This window comes from Marmota monax, unplaced genomic scaffold (assembly GCF_021218885.2).
Source record: "Marmota monax isolate L192 unplaced genomic scaffold, Marmota_monax_Labrador192_F-V1.1 WCK01_AAM20220418_F8-fsc00125, whole genome shotgun sequence".
Taxonomy (NCBI): Eukaryota; Metazoa; Chordata; class Mammalia; order Rodentia; family Sciuridae; genus Marmota; species Marmota monax.
In genome coordinates this window covers 972,590-991,653 of record NW_026695235.1, presented here as the reverse complement: position 1 = coordinate 991,653, position 19,064 = coordinate 972,590, and the positions used below count along the sequence as shown (strand labels likewise).

The window sequence follows — 19,064 nt, the reverse complement described above, 5'->3', positions numbered from 1 at the left end:
TATTTACTCCATGATTTTCTTTATCATTCCAAATAAATATCATGGATCAAGTGTAAAATGCTCTAAGTTAAAGTTGGGTGCTCTACCCTACATTTTTTAACAGGTATTTCATTTTACAAGTGCTGAGCAATACAGAAATGACATGTCTCAAAAGTGTATGGATAGGTCATATAGACAAAATGAGGCATGTGGTTTTCTTTGCTTCCTCAGTTTTTAGCAGCTGACGAAGTATGAGTGGAAACAACGATACTCAATCATGGAAAGATGTTTTTTGTTTGATATTAATGTTCAATGAAATTAAATTTACGAAACACCTTAGAACTATTTTAAGAGAACAGATCAACACCTTAGACAGAGACAAACATAAACTATGTTCCACCACTCTAAAACTAGGCATTGGAGGAACTGGTAAGGAAGACTGAAGCTTCACTCTGATTTTAAAGTTACTGTAAAATATCCTCTGACTCACAAATCCTGCCAGTTCTGCTACTCACTGTCACAAAACACTGAAAATATTCACAGGTGCATAGAAATGATGAAAACCTGCTTTTGCCCATGGTCCTCATTCAGATGATTTGATATTTCTGATAGAGATTTGCATGGGTCTGCCAGCCTCTTTCACTTACCAATTGACATTTGTCATAAACTTTGTGCCAGTAATTTAATAATCATTGTATTGTGGGGCATTTATGATCGTCTCTGTGTTTTTTCTGATTACTAGGGTTTTTTTGTTCATATCATGACATGCTACAAGTGGCAAGAAGACCATGGAGAAAATGCAAGTGTTGCAAAAGAAAACAAAATGTCTTCCTTTTGAAATTAGGAAATAAATCATATTTTTGGTCAGATATACTAAATTTAGTATTATATATATATTTTTTTCTGAAGGTAAATGTATTTAATTCTTTAACACTATTTATTTGCTTTTTGAAAAGAACTAGAATTTAAATTTGATTGGTGCATTCCTCCAATTATAGTACAAGCTCCAATATGTGACTCTAATATGCTTGCTTTTGTTATCTGTTGCCTCTTTTGCATATTTCTACAGGAGTCCATAGCTCAAACTTTTTTTATTAAAATTTAGAAGGTCCAGAACAATATTTATTTCACCTTAGAGAGTTTTGTTGTTGTTGCTCTTGGACTGTTAGAAAATATATGGTTGATCTCATTCAAACAAGACCTAACACAAAATTATGCTCTAAATTTTGGTTAGGGTCTATTTACCTCTTTTCCCTATAGGAAAGAGGAATTGCTCTTTTTTCTCCTTCTTTTAAGGATATTTTTTTCCTTAATTCCAGCAATGGTTTTCTCATCACCTTGATATGAACACAATTTAAAAAAAATTCCTTTTGAAATGATTCTGCTTCATGTCTTAGGAAATGGACCCCTGTGACTTCAAAATTTCCAAATATCTCAAGGAGAAAGATGGATCTTTTGAAGTCAGCATTCTCCTAGCACATGCTTGTCAAATTGTGTCTTTTTTCATCTCCAATTATTGCCAGCACTAAAAAGTTGAAAATGGACTCAGATTTCTGTTGATTATGCTGTGTCAGAGAAGCCTCTTGCTGGCTCCAAGAATGGAGAATGGTAGAATTTCACCCAACTTTTAAAAACATTTTCCATCTTAAAAATATTGGTTTCCATATCCCTTATTTTTCCCATCAGCACTTCATTGAATTTAATATTGTCAGTTTGAGTTTCCCAAATGAAAAGTCACCACTTTAATAAGAGTGGAAAGAATTTGATTCTGGAGAAAATTATCATATGTAGATATATACACTGGATGAAGACCAGACTGTGGGGTGAAAAGGAAAACAAATTAATGCTATTTTGATACTGAGAAAATAGCTTATATTTTTGATAAACTTATCTTGCTCTCCCTAATGCATGTATTTTTTCTAAAGACAATAGTAAATTGATATATGTTCAAATTCTATTTGGTATCCATTATGATAATCCAGAACACATTTATTACTGCAGACATTATGCATATGAAAAAGCCTGTAGTCATTATTTAGGGAGAAGATATGTTGCTGTACACTACACACACATAGATACTTTGAGATTCTTTTACACAGAGGCAGAGCTATAGATGATCTAATCTGATCACTGATGGTAGTAACAACATAGGCATATAAATACAGACATGGTTAAAATAGGCTGGTGTGAAATAAAAAAATTGTAGAATATAAAAATTTCAAAAATGTACAAAGGATAATTTTAGGAGACATGAAAAGACATATAAAAACAGATGTTGTGTGATCCCTGAGAAAGAATTAATATTTTACATCATTAAATTTCAGACCTCTAATGACCACAAAAGTGTTCTGACATTTTTATATTGCCCTCCCCCTCCATCTCTAAAAAAACACACCACACATATGACTACACATGCAATTACAGAAATACACATGCCACAATTGGAGATAATTTAATAGAATTGTAACACACCCATATTTCCAGTGAAATATAGTTTATTTCATAATATGTTTTTTACACAAAAACCAAGAGTCCAGTTTGATCACATTTATGCAGTGTTATAATGATATAATCAAAGGAAAAACATTTCTCTAAACTATCATTCAATCTAAGAGGTAATGATGAATTAAAACAGTCATGCTGATTCCATTCAATTATCTCAGTTAGTTTGGCATAGACTTGGTATTGTTGAAGACATTCAAACATTCCTCATATGAAGAAATTTGGAATTGATTCTATTGAGATGGAGGTTAGAGCCAATTGGCTCAGTAGCTATGGAAATATTTCAGTAGAAGCCATAGGACCAGCATCTTCTGTAGCAGAGTGGGCGGCAACATCCATAACCATAGCCACCATAGCCACCATAGCCACAGCCTAGGCCACCATAGCCATAGCCACCATAGCCACAGCCATAGCCACAGCCTAGGCCACCATAGCCATAGCCCAGCCCACCATAGTAGTTGCCATAGTAGCAGCTCATGCTGTCAGGAGTGGAGTGTTCAGTTCAGGATCAGGATGTAGGTGTCTTGAGTCTGGATGTCACTGTCTGTCACCTGCCTTTTGTATACCATGGGTGCTGGGTGGGAAAAACCACAGGCATTGCATGGTCATATTATCATCTCACTACTGTGATTCAAACAATATCAGGAATATTTTGACTTATTGCAAAACAAGCCTCATAACTGAGATAATTTTGATCTTACATAAGGATTCTGTGATCCATATATATATTTAAATGAAATACTTGTTGTATTTTCAATGCAATATCTCCTTTTATATTTAATTAATAGAATATGTATTATTTGATTATATTTGATATAAATCATGAAAATAAGTATTTCACTTTTATTATATTTTTTGTTGTTCTCATGATTCAAAAGAAGGAAAGCTTTTCTTTCCTTCCTTCCTTCTTTCTCTCTCTCTCCATTTCTTTCTTTCTTTTCTATTCTTCTCTTCTTGTGAAATTAATCTTGACATACATTTCAAACATTCCAGAAAATAAATGATCATTTGACAGTTGGAAATTATATTTGTTCAATTTTCCTCTTCCTTACCCAAATAAAGTTCATAGATGCAAGTGTAAATCACCCCAAAGTAAAGTTGGGTCCTCAATCTTTGACTCTTATTTGCGGTGGGGTACTAAGTAATGAAATGAGGAGTGCTTAACCACTGAGCCACCTCCCTAGCCATTTTTATTTTTTACTTTGTGACAGGGTCTTTCTATGGTGCTTAGGGCCTCTCTAAGATGCTGCCACTGACTTTGAACTTGGAATCCCCCTACCACAGAATCCTGAGCCCCAGAGGAAATGTACAAGACTTTATTATTTTTAATAGCTGTCACATTTGGTCTTACAAGTATCTAGCAAATGAACAAATGTCATGTCACTTAATAGGTGTACCGATAAGGCAGAGGGACCAAATAAATGATGTGATCCTTCTTTGTTTCCTCAGTTTTTCCTGATGAGGAGGTATTGGTGGAAAAAAGGTTACTCAGTCATAGAAAGATGTTTTTTGTTTGATAGTATATTCAATAAAATTTATTAAAATATAATTTTCATATAATAAATTATACCTACTATAACAGGACAACTTTATGAGTTAGAGACCAAAATAAATCTAAATTATGTTCCACCCCTCGAAATGTAGACATTGGAAGAATTGGTCAGGAAGGAGGAACTTCTACCCCTGTTTTACAGTTGTTGAACTCAAATGTCCTCTGATGTCTCAAGTCCTGTCAGTTCTGCTCACTGATGTCACCAAACACTGAAAGTAATCATAGGTGCATAGTCATAACAAAAACCTGCCTTTCCACAAGCTTCTCATTCAGTTGAGACTTCTCAGGGAGTTTCACATAGTTCTGCCAGCCTCTTTCAGCTGCCAATTGACATTCATTTGTCATAGAACATGTGCCAATAACTTTTAAGTCATTGTATTGTATGTTGTATAAGAAAAGAAAAGCAGTATTTTTTTCTTTTGAAATTAGACGATAAATATGTTTCTTGAGCAGATATCATTTATTTGCATTTTTTTAATGTAAACTAGAATACTAATATGATTCGAGATTCATTTCTCCAATTTAACTACAAATTCTGATATGTGGATGATGTCATCTTTTGCCTGTTTTGCATATTTCCAAGGAGTCCATAAGTTCAACCTTGTCTATTCAAATCCTAGAAGGTTCAGAACAATATTATTTTTCACTGTAGAGACTAGTGCTGTTGGTGCTGCTAGTGGAGTATTAGAAAATGTCTGATTGACCCAATTCAAATGAGAATTAATGAAAAAATAGGCTCTGAATTTTGGTTAAGGTCCATTTACTTCTTTTGGTCTAGTCTGTGTAGATGCTCATTTGTCTTTTCTGTTAAGGATGGTTCTTAATTGTGATGATTTTCTCATCACCTAGACATGAGCACATGTATTATATTTTTCATCTCATTTGAAATGATTCTGTTTGTGTCTCAGGAAATCGACCCCTGTGACTTTCAATTTCTAAAATATCTCTAGGAGAAACTTGGCTCTGTTAAAGTCAGTACTCTCCAAGCACATTCTTGTCAGATTATGTCTTTGTATATCTCCAACTATGGTTTGCCAGCCACAAAAAATTAAAAGTGGACTCAAAACTCTGCTGGTTACTCTGTGACACAGCACTGTCCTGCCTGGCTCTTAGAACCACCAATTTCACCCCTTCTACCAATTTTTTCCTTCTGAATAAAATGTCCTTATATTAAATAAAGTATTGCATAGGAAATATTACTTCAATACAATTGTCCTTCCCTTATTCTTTATTTTCCCCACTAGCATTTCCTTGCACTTACTGCTGTTTGTTTGTTTTCCAAGTGAAACATAACCAATTTAAGAGTGCAAAGAATTTGAATACAGGGAAAATTAGCCTATATAGGCAACTACATTTGATGAGGACCAGAGTTTGGGATGAAAAAGAAAATAATTTACTGCTAATTTGATACTTAAAATGAAACTCATTGTTTTCCTAAGTTTATCTTGCTATAAATAGGACTTATATTTTTAAATAGAAAATAAATTCATAAATTTTGAAATACTATTTAGTTGCCATGATGACAATCAATAATGAAATTTCAGTGCCCACAATTTTCCATATGATAAAGTCTGAGTCATTTTGTGGGGAGAAGATATAGATACAGATACAGATATAAATATCAATATTGATACGGGTATATATATATATATATATATATATATATATATATATATATACATATATATATATATATATACACACATATATACAGTTTTATCCATCACTGTAAAAAGCACAAACAATTACGTTGAGATACTTTCACAGAGGCTGAACTATAGATGATATAATCCAACACTGGTAGGACAAACAACACAAAACTTTAAATAGAAAAATTTTAGTGATCTCATGTTATATACAAACATTATTGTATATAAAAAATCTGAAAAACTTACAAAGGGTAATTTTAGAAGATATGAAAATATATATATAAAAACAGGTTGTGTATGATCTTTTAGAATTAATACTCATACAACATTAAGTTTTGGATCCCTACTGACCACAGGAAAAATCTGCCATACTCCTTCTCTCTCTCATATTTCCATTAAAACCCCTGCACATGATTAATCACATCCAAATACATAAATGGACATGTTTCACTGATGGAGACAAATAAAAACAATTGTATTGAAGTAATATTTCCTATGCAATACTTTATTTAATATAAGGACATTTTATTCAGAACTTGACAAATTTGATCACATTACATGTACTATAAAATTATCAAGAATAAACATTTCTACAATCACACAATTCAAGAGATAAGGATGAATCAGGTAGTTGATTTCATTTCATTTTTCTCAGACACTTTGGTGTATAGTTGGTATTGTTGAAGGCATTTAAATTTTTCATGTGAAGAACATTGGAGATGATTCCTGTAAGAAAGGACTTGACGGCCAGTAGGCTCAGGAGCTGAGGAAATGCCTCAGTAGAAGCCATAGGAATAGTATCTTCTGTAGCAGAGTGGGCGGCAGCATCCATAACCATAGCCACCATAGCCACAGCCTAGGCCACCATAGCCATAGCCCAGCCCACCATAGTAGTTGCCATAGTAGCAGCTCATGCTGTCAGGAGTGGAGTGTTCAGTTCAGGATCAGGATGTAGGTGTCTTGAGTCTGGATGTCACTGTCTGCCACCTGCCTTTTATACCTCCTCAGTGCTGGGTGGGGAAAACCACAAACAGTGCCTGGTCATATTATCTCACTCATGTGCCTCAGACAATGTCAAGGGTATCTTGATTTATTTCAAAAACAAACCTCATAACTGAGATAATTTTGTCCCTATGTCAGGATTCTGTGATCTGTTTAAGGGCCTTTAAAATGAAATTCTAGCTCTATTTTGAAGACCATGTATTGTTCTATATTTAGTGAATTTAATGCTTACAATATGATTTTATAGTTCCATGTAAATTATGAAAGTAGGTATTTCCTTTTTATTTTTGATTTTGATTGTTTCCATTCTTAAATGGAAGACAAAGATTTTCCTTTCTTCCTTCCTTTCTTCCTCCCTTCCATCCTCTCTCCCTCCCATCTTTTCTCCCTCCCTCCCACTCTGTCTTCCTCCTTTATTCTTTCCTCTTCCTTCCTCCTCATTCCTTCCTTCCTTTTTTTTAAAGATAGAGAGAGAGAGAGAGATAGAGAGAGAAAGAGATAATTTAAAATATATATATTTATTTATTTATTTTAATTTTCGGCGGACACAACATCTTTGTTTGTGTGCGGTGCTGAGAATCGAACCCGGGCTGCACGCATGCCAGGCCAGCGCACTACCATTTGAGCCACATCCCCAGACCCTTTCCTTTCTTTCTTTTCCTATTTTTTTCTTCTTGTGAAATTTGTGTTAACATATTTCAAACTGTCCAGCAAATAAATTACCATTTTCCACTTAGAAATATTATGTACTCCATGATTTCCTTCATCATTCCAAATGAAGATCATGGATCAAGTGTAAAACTCTCTAAATTAAAGCTGGGTGTCCTACCCTACACTTTTTTTAAACAGGTCTTTCATTTCATAAGTGCCATGTAGTTACACAAAGGACATGTCTGAAAAGTGTATGGATATGTCAGATGGACAAAATGAGGCATGTGCTTTTTCTTTGCTTCCTCAGCTTTTAGCTGCTGATGAAGTATGAGTGGAAACAAGGATACTCAATCATGGAAAGACGTTTTTTGTTTGATTTTAATGTTCAATGAAATTCTATTTACCTAAACGACATTAGAACTATTTTAAGAGAATAGCTAAACATTTTAGACTGTTAGAGACAAACATAAACTCTGTTCCACATCACCAAATGTAGGCATTGGAGGAACTGGTAAGGAAGACTGAAGCTTCACTCTGATTTTACAGTTACTGTAAAACATCCCCTGACTCACAAATCCTGCCAGTTCTGCTACTCACTGTCACAAAACACTGAAAATATTCACAGGTACATAGACATGATGAAAAGCTGCTTTTGCCCAAGGTCCTCATTCAGATGATTTGATATTTCTGATAGGGATTTGCATGGGTCTGCCAGCCTCTTTCACTTACCAATTGACATTCGTCATAAACTTTGTGCCAGTAATTTAATAATCATTTTATTGTGTGAAATTTATGATTGTCTCTGTGTTTTTTGTGATTACTAAGGTTTTTGTCCATATCATGACATACTACAAGTGGCAAGAAGACCATGGAGAAAATGCAAGTGTTGCAAAATAAAACAAAGTCTCTTCCTTTTGAAATTGGGCAATAAATCATATTTTTGGTCAGATATACTAAATTTAGTATTATACATATATTTTTTTCTGAAGGTAAATGTATTTAATTCTTTAACACTATTTATTTGTTTATTGAAAAGAACTAGAATTTAAATTTGATTGTTTGGTTCATTCCTCCAATTTTAGTACAAGCTCCAATATGTGACTCTAATATGCTTGCTTTTGTTATCTGTTGACTCTTATGCATATATCCACAGGAGTCCATAAGCTCATCCTTTTTAATTAAAATTTTAGAAGGTCCAGAACAATATTTGTTTCACCTTAGAGAGTTTTGTTGTTGTTGCTCTTGGACTGTTAGAAAATATATGACTGATCCCATTCAAACAAGACCTAACACAAAATTATGCTCTAAATTTTGGTTAGGGTCTATTTACCTCTTTTCCCTATAGGAAAGAGGAATTGCTCTTTTTTTTCCTTCCTTTAAGGATATTTTTTTCCTTAATTCCAGCAATGGTTTTCTCATCACCTTGATATGAACACAATTTTTTGAAAAATTTCCTTTTGAAGTGATTCTGCTTCATGTCTTAGGAAATGGACCCCTGTGACTTCAAATTTTCCAAATATCTCAAGGAGAAAGCTGGATCTTTTGAAGTGAGCATTCTCCCAGCACGTGCTTGTCAAATTGTGTCTTTTTTCATCTCCAACTATGATTGCCAGCCCTAAAAAGTTGAAAATGGACTCAGATTTCTATTGGTTATGCTGTGTCAGCAAAGCCTCTTGCCTGGCTCCAAGAATGGAGAATGGTAGAATTTCACCCAACTTTTAAAACCATTTTCCATCTTAAAAATATTGGTTTCCATATTCCTTACTTTTCCCATCAGCACTTCATTGCATTTAATGTTGTCAGTTTGAGTTTTTCAAATGAAAAGTAACTACTTTAATAAGAGTGGAAAGAATTTGATTCTGGAGAAAATTAGCATATGTAGATATATACACAGACTGTGGGGTCCAAAGCAAAACAAATTAATACTATTTTGATACTGAGAAATGACTTATATTTTTTATTAAATGTGTCTTTATATGTCTAATGCATGTATTTTTGAAAGACAAGAGTAAATTTATATATGTTCAAATGCTATTTGGTTGCCCTCATGGTAATCCAGAACACAATTATTACTGCAGACATTATCAATATGAAAAAGCCTGTAGTTATTATTTAGGGAGGAGATATGTTGCTGTACACTACACACACATAGATACTCTGAGATTCTTTTCACAGAGGCAGAGGTATAGATGATCTAATCTGATCACTGATGGTACTAACAACAAAAAGCATATAAATACAGATATGGTTAAAATAGGCTGGTGTGAAATAAAAAAAAATTTTGTAGAAGATAGCAATTTCAAAAAAGTACAAAGGGTAATTTTAGGAGACATGACAAGATAAATAAAAACAGATGTTGTCTGATCTCTAAGAAAGAATTAATATTTTTACATCATTTTTTTTAAAGAGAGAGAATTTTTTTTTAGTATTTATTTTTTGGTTCTCGGCAGAAACAACATCTTTGTATGTGGTGCTGAAGATCGAACCCGGGCCAAATGCATGCCAGGTGAGTGCGCTATCGCTTGAGCCACATCCCCAGCCCAACATCATTAAATTTTATACCCCTAGTGAACACATACAATTACAGAAATACACATGTTACACCAATGGAGACAATTTAAGAGAATTGTAGCACACCCATATATCCAGTGAAATATAGTTTATTTCATAATATGTTTTTTTTACAGAAAAATCAAGAGTCCAATTTGATCACATTTACAAAGTGTTTTAATGATATTATCAAAGGAAAAATATTTCTCCAAACTATCATTCAATCTAAGAGGTAATGATGAATTAAAACAGTCATGCTGATTCCATTCAATTATCTCAGTTAGTTTGGCATAGATTTGGTATTGTTGAAGACATTCAAACATTCCTCATATGAAGAAACTTGGAATTGATTCTAGTGAGATAGGAGGTTAGAGCCAATTGGCTCAGTAGCTGAGGAAATATCTCAGTAGAAGCCATAAGACCAGCATCTTCTGTAGCAGAGTGGGCGGCAACATCCATAATCATAGCCACCATAGCCACCATAGCCACCATACCTACAGCCATAGCCACAGCCATAGCCACCATAGCCACAGCCTAGGCCACCATAGCCATAGCCCAGCTGACCATAGTTGTTGCCATAGTAGCAGCTCATGCTGTCAGGAGTGGAAAGTTAAGTGCAGGATAAGGACGTAGGTGTCTTGAGTCTAGATGGCACTGTCTGCCACCTACCATTTATATACCATGGGTGCTGGGTGGAGAAAACCACAGGAAGGGCATAATCATATTATCTCACTATTGTGCTTCAAACAACGTCATATGTATCTTTACTCATTGCAAAAACAAGACTCATAACTGAGATAATTTTGCTCTTACGTAAGGTATCCATGATTCATTTATTTATTTAAGTGAAATTCTTGTTCTATTTTGAATGCAATGTCTCTTTTATATTTAATTAATAGAATATGTATGATTTGATTACATGATGCAAATAATAAAAACAAGTATTTCAGTTTTATTTTGTTTTGTGTTGTTGCCATGTTTCAAAAGAAGGAAAGCTTTTTTCCCTTCCTTCCTTCTTTCTCTCTCTCTCCATTTCTTTCTTTCTTTTCCATTCTTCTCTTCTTGTGAAATTAATCTTGACATACATTTCAAACATTCCAGAAAATAAATAACCATTTGACAGTTGGAAATTATATTTGTTCAATTTTCCTCTTCCGTTTACCAAATAAAGTTTATAGCTGCAAGTGTAAATCACCCCAAGATAAAGTTGGGTCCCCAATCTTTGACTCTTATTTGGGATGGGGAACTGAGTAAAGAAATGAGGAGTGCTTAGCCACAGAGCCACATCCCTAGCCATTTTTATTTTTTACTTTGTGACAGGGTCTTTCCATGTTGCTTAGGGCCTCTCTAAGATGCTGCAACTGGCTTTGAACTTGGGATCCCCCTACCACAGACTCTTGAGCCCCAGGGATTTCAGACCTGTGCCAATGTGCAAAGCTTTAATTTTTTAATAGCTGTCACATTTGCTCTTACAAGTATCTTGGAGATGAAAGAATGATATGGCACTTAAAATGTGTATGGATAGGTCAGAGGGCCAAAATAATCCATGGAATCCTTCTTTGTTTCCTCAGTTTTTCCTGATGATGAGTATTGGTAGAAACAGGTTACTCAATCATAGAATGATGTTTTTTTATAGAAATATTCAATACAATTTATTAAAAATAATTTTCATATAATAAATTATACCTACTATAACAGGACAACTATATGAGTTAGAGTCCAAAATAAATCTAAATTATGTTCCACCCCTCGAAATGTAGACATTGGAAGAATTGGTCAGGAAGAAGGAACATCTACTCCTGTTTTACAGTTGTTGAACCATAATGTCCTCTGATGTCTCAAGTCCTGTCAGTTCTGCTCATTGATGTCACCAAACACTGAAAGTAATCATAGATGCATAGTCATGACAAAAACCTGCCTTTCCACAAGCTTCTCATTCAGTTGAGACTTCTCAGGGGGTTTCATATAGTTCTGCCAGCCTCTTTCAGCTGCCAATTGACATTCATTTGTCATAGAACATGTGCCAATAACTTTTAAGTCATTGTATTGTATGTTGTATAAGAAAAGAAAAGCAGTTTTCTTTTCTTTTGAAATTAGACAATAAATATGTATTTTGAGCAGATTTAATACATTTAGTATTAGGGAAATTATATTACCTTTGTGAGGCTGAATTTGTTAATAATTTACCATGTCATTCATTTGCTTCTTTTAAAAGTAAACTTGTACATTAATTTGATTCTAGATTCATTTCCCCAATTTAATTACAAATTCTGATATGTGGATGATGTCATCTTTTGCCTGTTTTGCATATTTCCAAGGGAGTCCATAAGTTCAACCTTGTCTATTCAAATCCTAGAAGGTTCAGAACAATATTATGTTTCACTGTAGAGACTAGTGCTGTTGGTGCTGCTAGTGGACTATTAGAAAATGTCTGACTAACCCAATTCAAATGAGAATTAATGCAAAATTAGGCTCTGAATTTTGGTCAGGGTCTATTTACCTCTCTTGGTCTAGTCTGTAGTAGATGCTTGTTTGTCTTTTCTGTTAAGGATAGTTCTTAATTGTGATGATTTTCTCATCAGCTAGACAGGAGCACAGCTGTATTATATTTTTTATCTCTTTTGAAGTGATTCTGTTTGTGTCTTAGGAAATGGACCCCTGTGACTTTCAATTTCTAAAATATCTCCAGGAGAAACCTGGCTCTGTTAAAGTCAGTACTCTCCAAGCACATTCTTGTCAGATTGTGTCTTTGTGTATCTCTGACTAGGGTTTGCCAGTCCTGAAAAATTAATGGACTCAAAACTCTGCTGGTTACTCTGTGTCACAGCATCATCCTGCCTGGCTCCTACAATGGCCAGTTTCACCCCTTCACCCATTTTCTCCTTCGTCAGAATATTCTCCTCTTATTCCTTATTTCTCTCACTAGCATTTCCTTGCACTACTGCTGTCAGTTTGTTTTCCAAGTGAAACATAACCAATTTAAGAGTGCAAAGAATTTGAATATAGGGAAAATTAGCCTATGTAGGCTTGTACATTTAATGAGGACTAGAGTTTGGGATGAAAAAGAAAATAACCTCCTGCTAATTTGATACTTAAAACGTGACTCATGGTTTTGATAAGTTTATCTTGTTATGAATAGAACCTAATTTTTTAAAATAGAAAATAAATTCATAAATTTTGAAATACTATTTAGTTGCCATGATGACAATCAATAATGTGATTTCAATGCACACATTTTCAATAGCATAAAGTCTGAGTCATTTTGAGCGGAGAAGATAAAGATACACATACATATATAGATATTGATACAGATACATATATAGATATCACTATTGATATAGATACATATAGATGGGTACACATACATGTGTGTATATATATATATATATATATATATATATATATATATATATATATATGCATATCTATATCTATATATATAGACCTACATATAGATAGATAGATAGATAGATATAGATATACACTTTTATTCACACTGTAAAAAGTGCAAACAATTACTTTGAGACACTTTCACAGAGGCTGAGCTATAGATGATATAATGTAACCACTGGCAAGACAAACAACACAAAACTTTAAAAGAAAGATTTTAAAATGATCTCATGTAATATACTCACATTATTGTATATAAAAAAACCCTTCTAAAAAACTTACAAGGGGTGATTTTAGAAGAAATGAAGATATATATATATATATATATAGATTGTGCATGATCTTTTAGAATTAATACTCATGCAATATTAAATTTTGGATCTCTACTGACCACAGAAAAGATATGTAATACTTTTTTTCTCTCTCATATTTCCATTAAACCCCTGCACCTGATTAATCACATCCAAATGCACAAATGGACATGCTTCACTGATGGAGACAAATAAAAACAATTGTATCAATGTAATATTTCCAATGCAACACTTTATTTAATATAAGGACATTTAACATAGAAGTTGAAAAATTTCATCACCTTACACACACTGTGTAATTATCAAGAATAAACATTTCTCCAATCACACAATTCAAGAGATAAGGATGAATCAGGTAGTTGATTTCATTTCATTCATTTTCTTCAGACACTTTGATGTTTAGTTGGTATGTTGAAAGCATTTAACATTTTTCACATGAAGAAAGTTGCAGATGATTCCTGTAAGAAAGGACGGGACAGCCAGTAGGCTCAGCAGCTAAGGAAATGCCTCAGTAGAAGCCATAGGAATAATATCTTCTGTAGCAGAGTGGGCGGCAGCATCCATAACCATAGCCACCATAGCCACCATAGCCATAGCCTAGGCCACCATAGCCACAGCCATAGCCACCATAGCCACAGCCATAGCCACAGCCTAGGCCACCATAGCCATAGCCCAGCCCACCATAGTAGTTGCCATAGTAGCAGCTCATGCTGTCAGGAGTGGAGTGTTCAGTTCAGGATTAGGATGCAGGTGTCTTGAATCTGGATGTCACTGTCTGCCACCTGCCTTTTATATGAGATGGGTGCTGGGTGGGGAAAACCACAGACAGTGCATGGTCACATTATCTCACTCATGTGCCTCAGACAACGTCATGGGTATCTTGATTTATTGCAAAAACAAGCCTCATAACTGAGATAATTTTGTTCTTATGTCAGGATTCCATGATCTATTCATGGATTTTTAAGATGAAATTCCTGTTCTATTTTGAATGCCAAGTATTGTTGTATATATAGTTAAGTGAATGCCTATGATATAATTATATAGGACCATGTAAGTTATGAAAACAGGTATTTCAATTTGATTTTTGTTTTGTTTTGTTTCCATTCTTAAATAGAAGATGAGATTTTCCTTCCTTCCTTCCTCCCTGCCTACCTTCCTTTCTTCCTTCCTTCGCTTCCTCTCTTCTCCTTATTTTCTCTTCTTCTTTGAAATTATCCTTAATTTATATTTAAAGCTTTCCAGAAAACACATGTTAATTTTCCAACCACATTTGCTCCATGGTTCCCTTTTTCATCCCAAATGATGATAATAGATACAAGAGTAAAGCACTGAAAAGTAAAATTTGGTGCTCCACCCTCGACTTTTAGTGTTTTGTAATAAGTGTCACATTCATTCTTTGAAATACCATGGAGGTACAGGATTGGCATGTCTTTTAAAAAGTGCGTGGATGGGGCTGGAGTTGTGGCTCAGTGGTAGAGAGCTTGCCTCGCATGTTTGATGCACTGGGTTCAATTCTCAGCACCACATATAAATAAATTAATAAAATTAAAGTCCATCGACAATCTAAAAAACATCTTTAAAAAAGTGCATGGACAAAACACAGGGACCCAATGGGCCATGCACTCTGTATTTGCTTCCTCAATTTTTAGCTTATGATGAAGTATTGGTGGAAACAGGATACTCACTCGTACAAAGATATTTTTGCTTGAATATCAATAGTTAATTATTCTATAAAGTTCAATTTACATAAAATAAATTAGACCTGTTATAAGAGGATAGATCAACATCTGAGACATAGAAAAGACTAAATTATGTTCCATCATTCTTACTACAGACGTTGGAGAATTGGTAAGGAGGAAGGAGCTTCCACTCTGATTTTATATTTGCTGAAACCAAAAGTCCTCTGACTCACAAATTCTGCCACTTCTGGTCCTTGCTGTCACTGCACCCTGAACATTTTCACAGGTGCATATATATGTCAAAAACTTGCTTTCCCTCATACTCAGGTTCTCATTCAAATAATTTGTGACTTCTGAGAGAAATTCATAGGTCTGCTAGCTTCTTTCAGCTCCCCATTGACTTTATTTTTCATTGACAATGTGCCAATAATACTTCTACTCATTGTATTATGTGTTAGAAAAAACAAGATAGCAAGTTTTCTTCTTTTTGAAATTGGACTATAAATCATGTTTCTTCAGTAGATTTAGTATATTTAGTATTAGTTACATTACATTGCATCTCTGAAGCTAAATTTGTTAAATAATTTACTGTTTCATTCATTTGCCTTTTAAAAAGCAAACTAGAATTTTAATTTAATTCTTGGTTCATTTCTACAAGTTTAGTACAAGCTTCAGTATGTGGCTTTTGTTATCTGTTGCTTTTTGTGCATATTTCCATGGGAGTCCATGAGTTTAACCTTGTCTATTAAAATCCTAGAAGATTCAGAACAATATTATATTTCACCTTAGAGAATTGTATTGTTGCTGCTGTTCTTGAACTGTTAGAAAATGTCTGAGTGATCCAATTAAAACAAGGATTAATGCAAAATTAAGCTCTGAATATAGGTTAGGGTCCATTTACCTCTTTTGGTCTAGACTGCAGTGGATGCTCTTTTGTCTCCTCTGATAAAGATGGTTCTTCTTAATTCTAGTGATGATTTTCTCATCACCTTGATAGGAACACCGTTTTTATTATTTTTTAATCTCATTTGAAGTGATTCTGCTTTGTGTCTTAGGAAATGGACCCCTGTGACTTCCAATTTCTACAATATCGCAAGGACAAACTAGGCTCTGATAAGGTCAGTGTTCTCCAAGCACATTCTTGTCAGACTGTGTCTTTGTATGTTTCTAACTCTGGTTTGCCAGTCCTGAAAAATTAATGGACTCAAAATTCTGTTGGTCACTCTGTGTCACCATACCATCCTGCCTGGCTCCTAGAATGGCCAATTTCACCACTTCACTCATATTCTCCATCCTTAGAATGTTCTCCCCTTACTCCTTATTTTCCCCACTAGTATTTCTTTGCACTTATTGCGGTCAGTTTGTTTCCCAATTGAAACATAACGGCTTTCAGTGTGCAAATAATTTGATTCTGAAGAAAATTAGCATATGGAGTCATGTTCATTTGATGAAGACTCACTCAACTTTGGAATAAAAATGAAAATAACCTACTGCTAATTTGTTACTGAGAAAACAACTCATGGTTTGATAAATTTATCTTACTATTCACGGTACCCAATTTTTCCTAAAGAGAAGAAATTATTATTTATTTTGAAATTATTTATTTTGAAATAGTATTGAGTTGCCATGATGATAATACATTATGATACATTATGTCATTTTATTGCACACATTTTCAATATGATAAAGTCTGCAGTTTTTTTTAAGGAGGAGCTGTAGTTACAGATACAGATATAGATATCAAGATATCGATAGAAGATAGATGTTCATATATACTTATGTATACATGTTTATATACACATATCTATGCATATAAATACACACACCTAAACATTTATGTGTCATTGTATACACACATTTAATTTGAGATACTTTCACTGAGACTGAGCTATAGATGATATATTCTCACCACTGATGGTGCAAATGAAACAAATCTGTAAATACAAAGATTTTTAAATGATCTCATGTTGTATAAAAACATTATTGTATATTATACCCATTTTAAAAAGCTTGCAATCAAAGGGTAATTTTAGAGGATATGAAAAGACAAAAATAAAACATATTTTTATGATTCCTGAAAGACTGAATATTTGTATATTAATTTAAATTCCTAATGATCACAAAGTAACTCTAAGATTCTCTTTCACTCTCTCTCTCTCTATAGCATTTCTATGAACAACACATAAGACTAATCACAAGCACGTGTACAAATAAACACACACACACACACACACACACAAATGGACATATTTCAATAGAATTGTAAGACAGCAATGTTTCCAGTGAAATTTAATTTATTTCAGAATATGTATTTTTTACATATTGAGATTCAAATATGATCACAATTTACATAGTGTTATAAAGGTAATTATTAAATGAAAACGTTTCTCTAACAATTACACAATCAAAGGTTAAGTATGAATTAAAACAGGAGTGCTGGTTTCATTCATTTTTCTCAGAGAGTTTGGAATTGGTATTTTTGAAGACATTCAACATTTTTCATGTGAAGAAAGTTGGAGATGATTCCTGTATGAAAGGATGTGACAGCCAATAGGCTCAGCAGTTGAGGAAATGCCTCAGTAGAAGCCATAGGAATAGTATCTTCTGTAGCAGAGTGGGCGGCAGCATCCATAACCATAGCCACTACAGCCACCATAGCCATAGCCTAGGCCACCATAGCCACAGCCATAGCCACAGCCTAGGCCACCATAGCCATAGCCACCATAGCCACAGCCATAGCCCAGCCCACCATAGTAGTTGCTATAGTAGCAGCTCATGCTGTCAGGAGTGGAGTGTTCAGTTCAGGATCAGGATGTAGGTGTCTTGAGTCTGGATGTCACTGTCTGCCACCTGCCTTTTATATGCCATGGGTGCTGGGTGGGGATAACCACAGAGGGTGCATGGTCACATTATCTCACGCATGTGCCTCAGACAACATCATGAATATGTTGACTTATTGCAAAACAAGCCTCATAACTGAGATAATTTTGCTCCTACATCAGGATTCTGCAATTCATTTATGGGCCTTTAAAATGAAATTCTTGTTCTACTTTGAATGCCTTGTCTCTTTTTGTATATAGTTAATTGAGTACCTATGATATGATTATGTAGTACTGTGTAAATTATGAAAGTAGATATTTTACTTAGATTATTGTTTTGTTTCATCCATTCTTAATAGAAGAATTTCCTTCCTTCCTTCCATCCTTCCTTCCTACCTTCTTTTCATTTTTTTCTTGTGAACTTATTCTTAATTTTTATTTCCAACTTTCAAAAAACACATGTCCATATTTTAGTTAGAAACCACATTTTCTCCATGATTCCCTTTTTCATTCACCACGAATGTTACAAATGCTAAAGCACCCTAAGGTAAGTTGGATGCTATATTCTTAATTCTTCATGTTTTTTAATAGCTGTCACATTTACTCTTTAAAATGCCATGCAGATGCAGGAATATCAGTTTCTGTAAAAGTGCATGGATAGAACAGAGGGACCAAATGAACTATGAGCTCCTTCTTTGCTTCTTCAAATTTTAGCTGATGGTTAAATACTGGTGCAGACAATGGAGTTATTGGTAAGAAAGGAAGGAGACTCCAGTCTGATTTTACTTTTGCTGAAGCCAAAAGTCCTCTGATTCACAACTCTTCACCAGCTCTTCTCCTTGCTGTCAATGAACACTGAAAAGAGTCACAGGTACATACACATGATGAAAACCTGCTTTTTCCAAGGCTCTCGTACAGATAATTTTAGACTTCTGAAAGAAATTCACATAGAACCGCTTGTGTCTTTCACCTACTAATTG

At 34.2% G+C, this 19,064-nt stretch overlaps 1 protein-coding gene across 1 annotated transcript; it reads right to left on the bottom strand.

Moving 5' to 3' along the window:
* Positions 1 to 2,764: 2,764 nt before the first annotated feature.
* On the bottom strand, positions 2,765 to 10,477 carry LOC124089237 (keratin-associated protein 20-2-like). The gene is made up of 2 exons (XM_046439235.1): positions 10,380 to 10,477; positions 2,765 to 2,960 (listed from the first exon to the last, which is right to left on the bottom strand). Exons 1-2 carry the CDS (start codon positions 10,475 to 10,477, stop codon positions 2,765 to 2,767), a joined length of 294 nt encoding a protein of 97 aa, XP_046295191.1.
* Positions 10,478 to 19,064: the final 8,587 nt, after the last annotated feature.

Coding starts and splice junctions, on each gene's coding strand:
- LOC124089237 (XM_046439235.1), bottom strand. CDS start 10,477: ATGAGCTGCTACTATGGCAACAACTATGGTCAGCTGGGCTATGGCTAT. Junction 2,961..10,379: donor GGCTGTGGCTATGGCTGTAG/GTATGGTGGCTA, acceptor CACTCCTGACAG/CATGAGCTGCTACTATGGCA.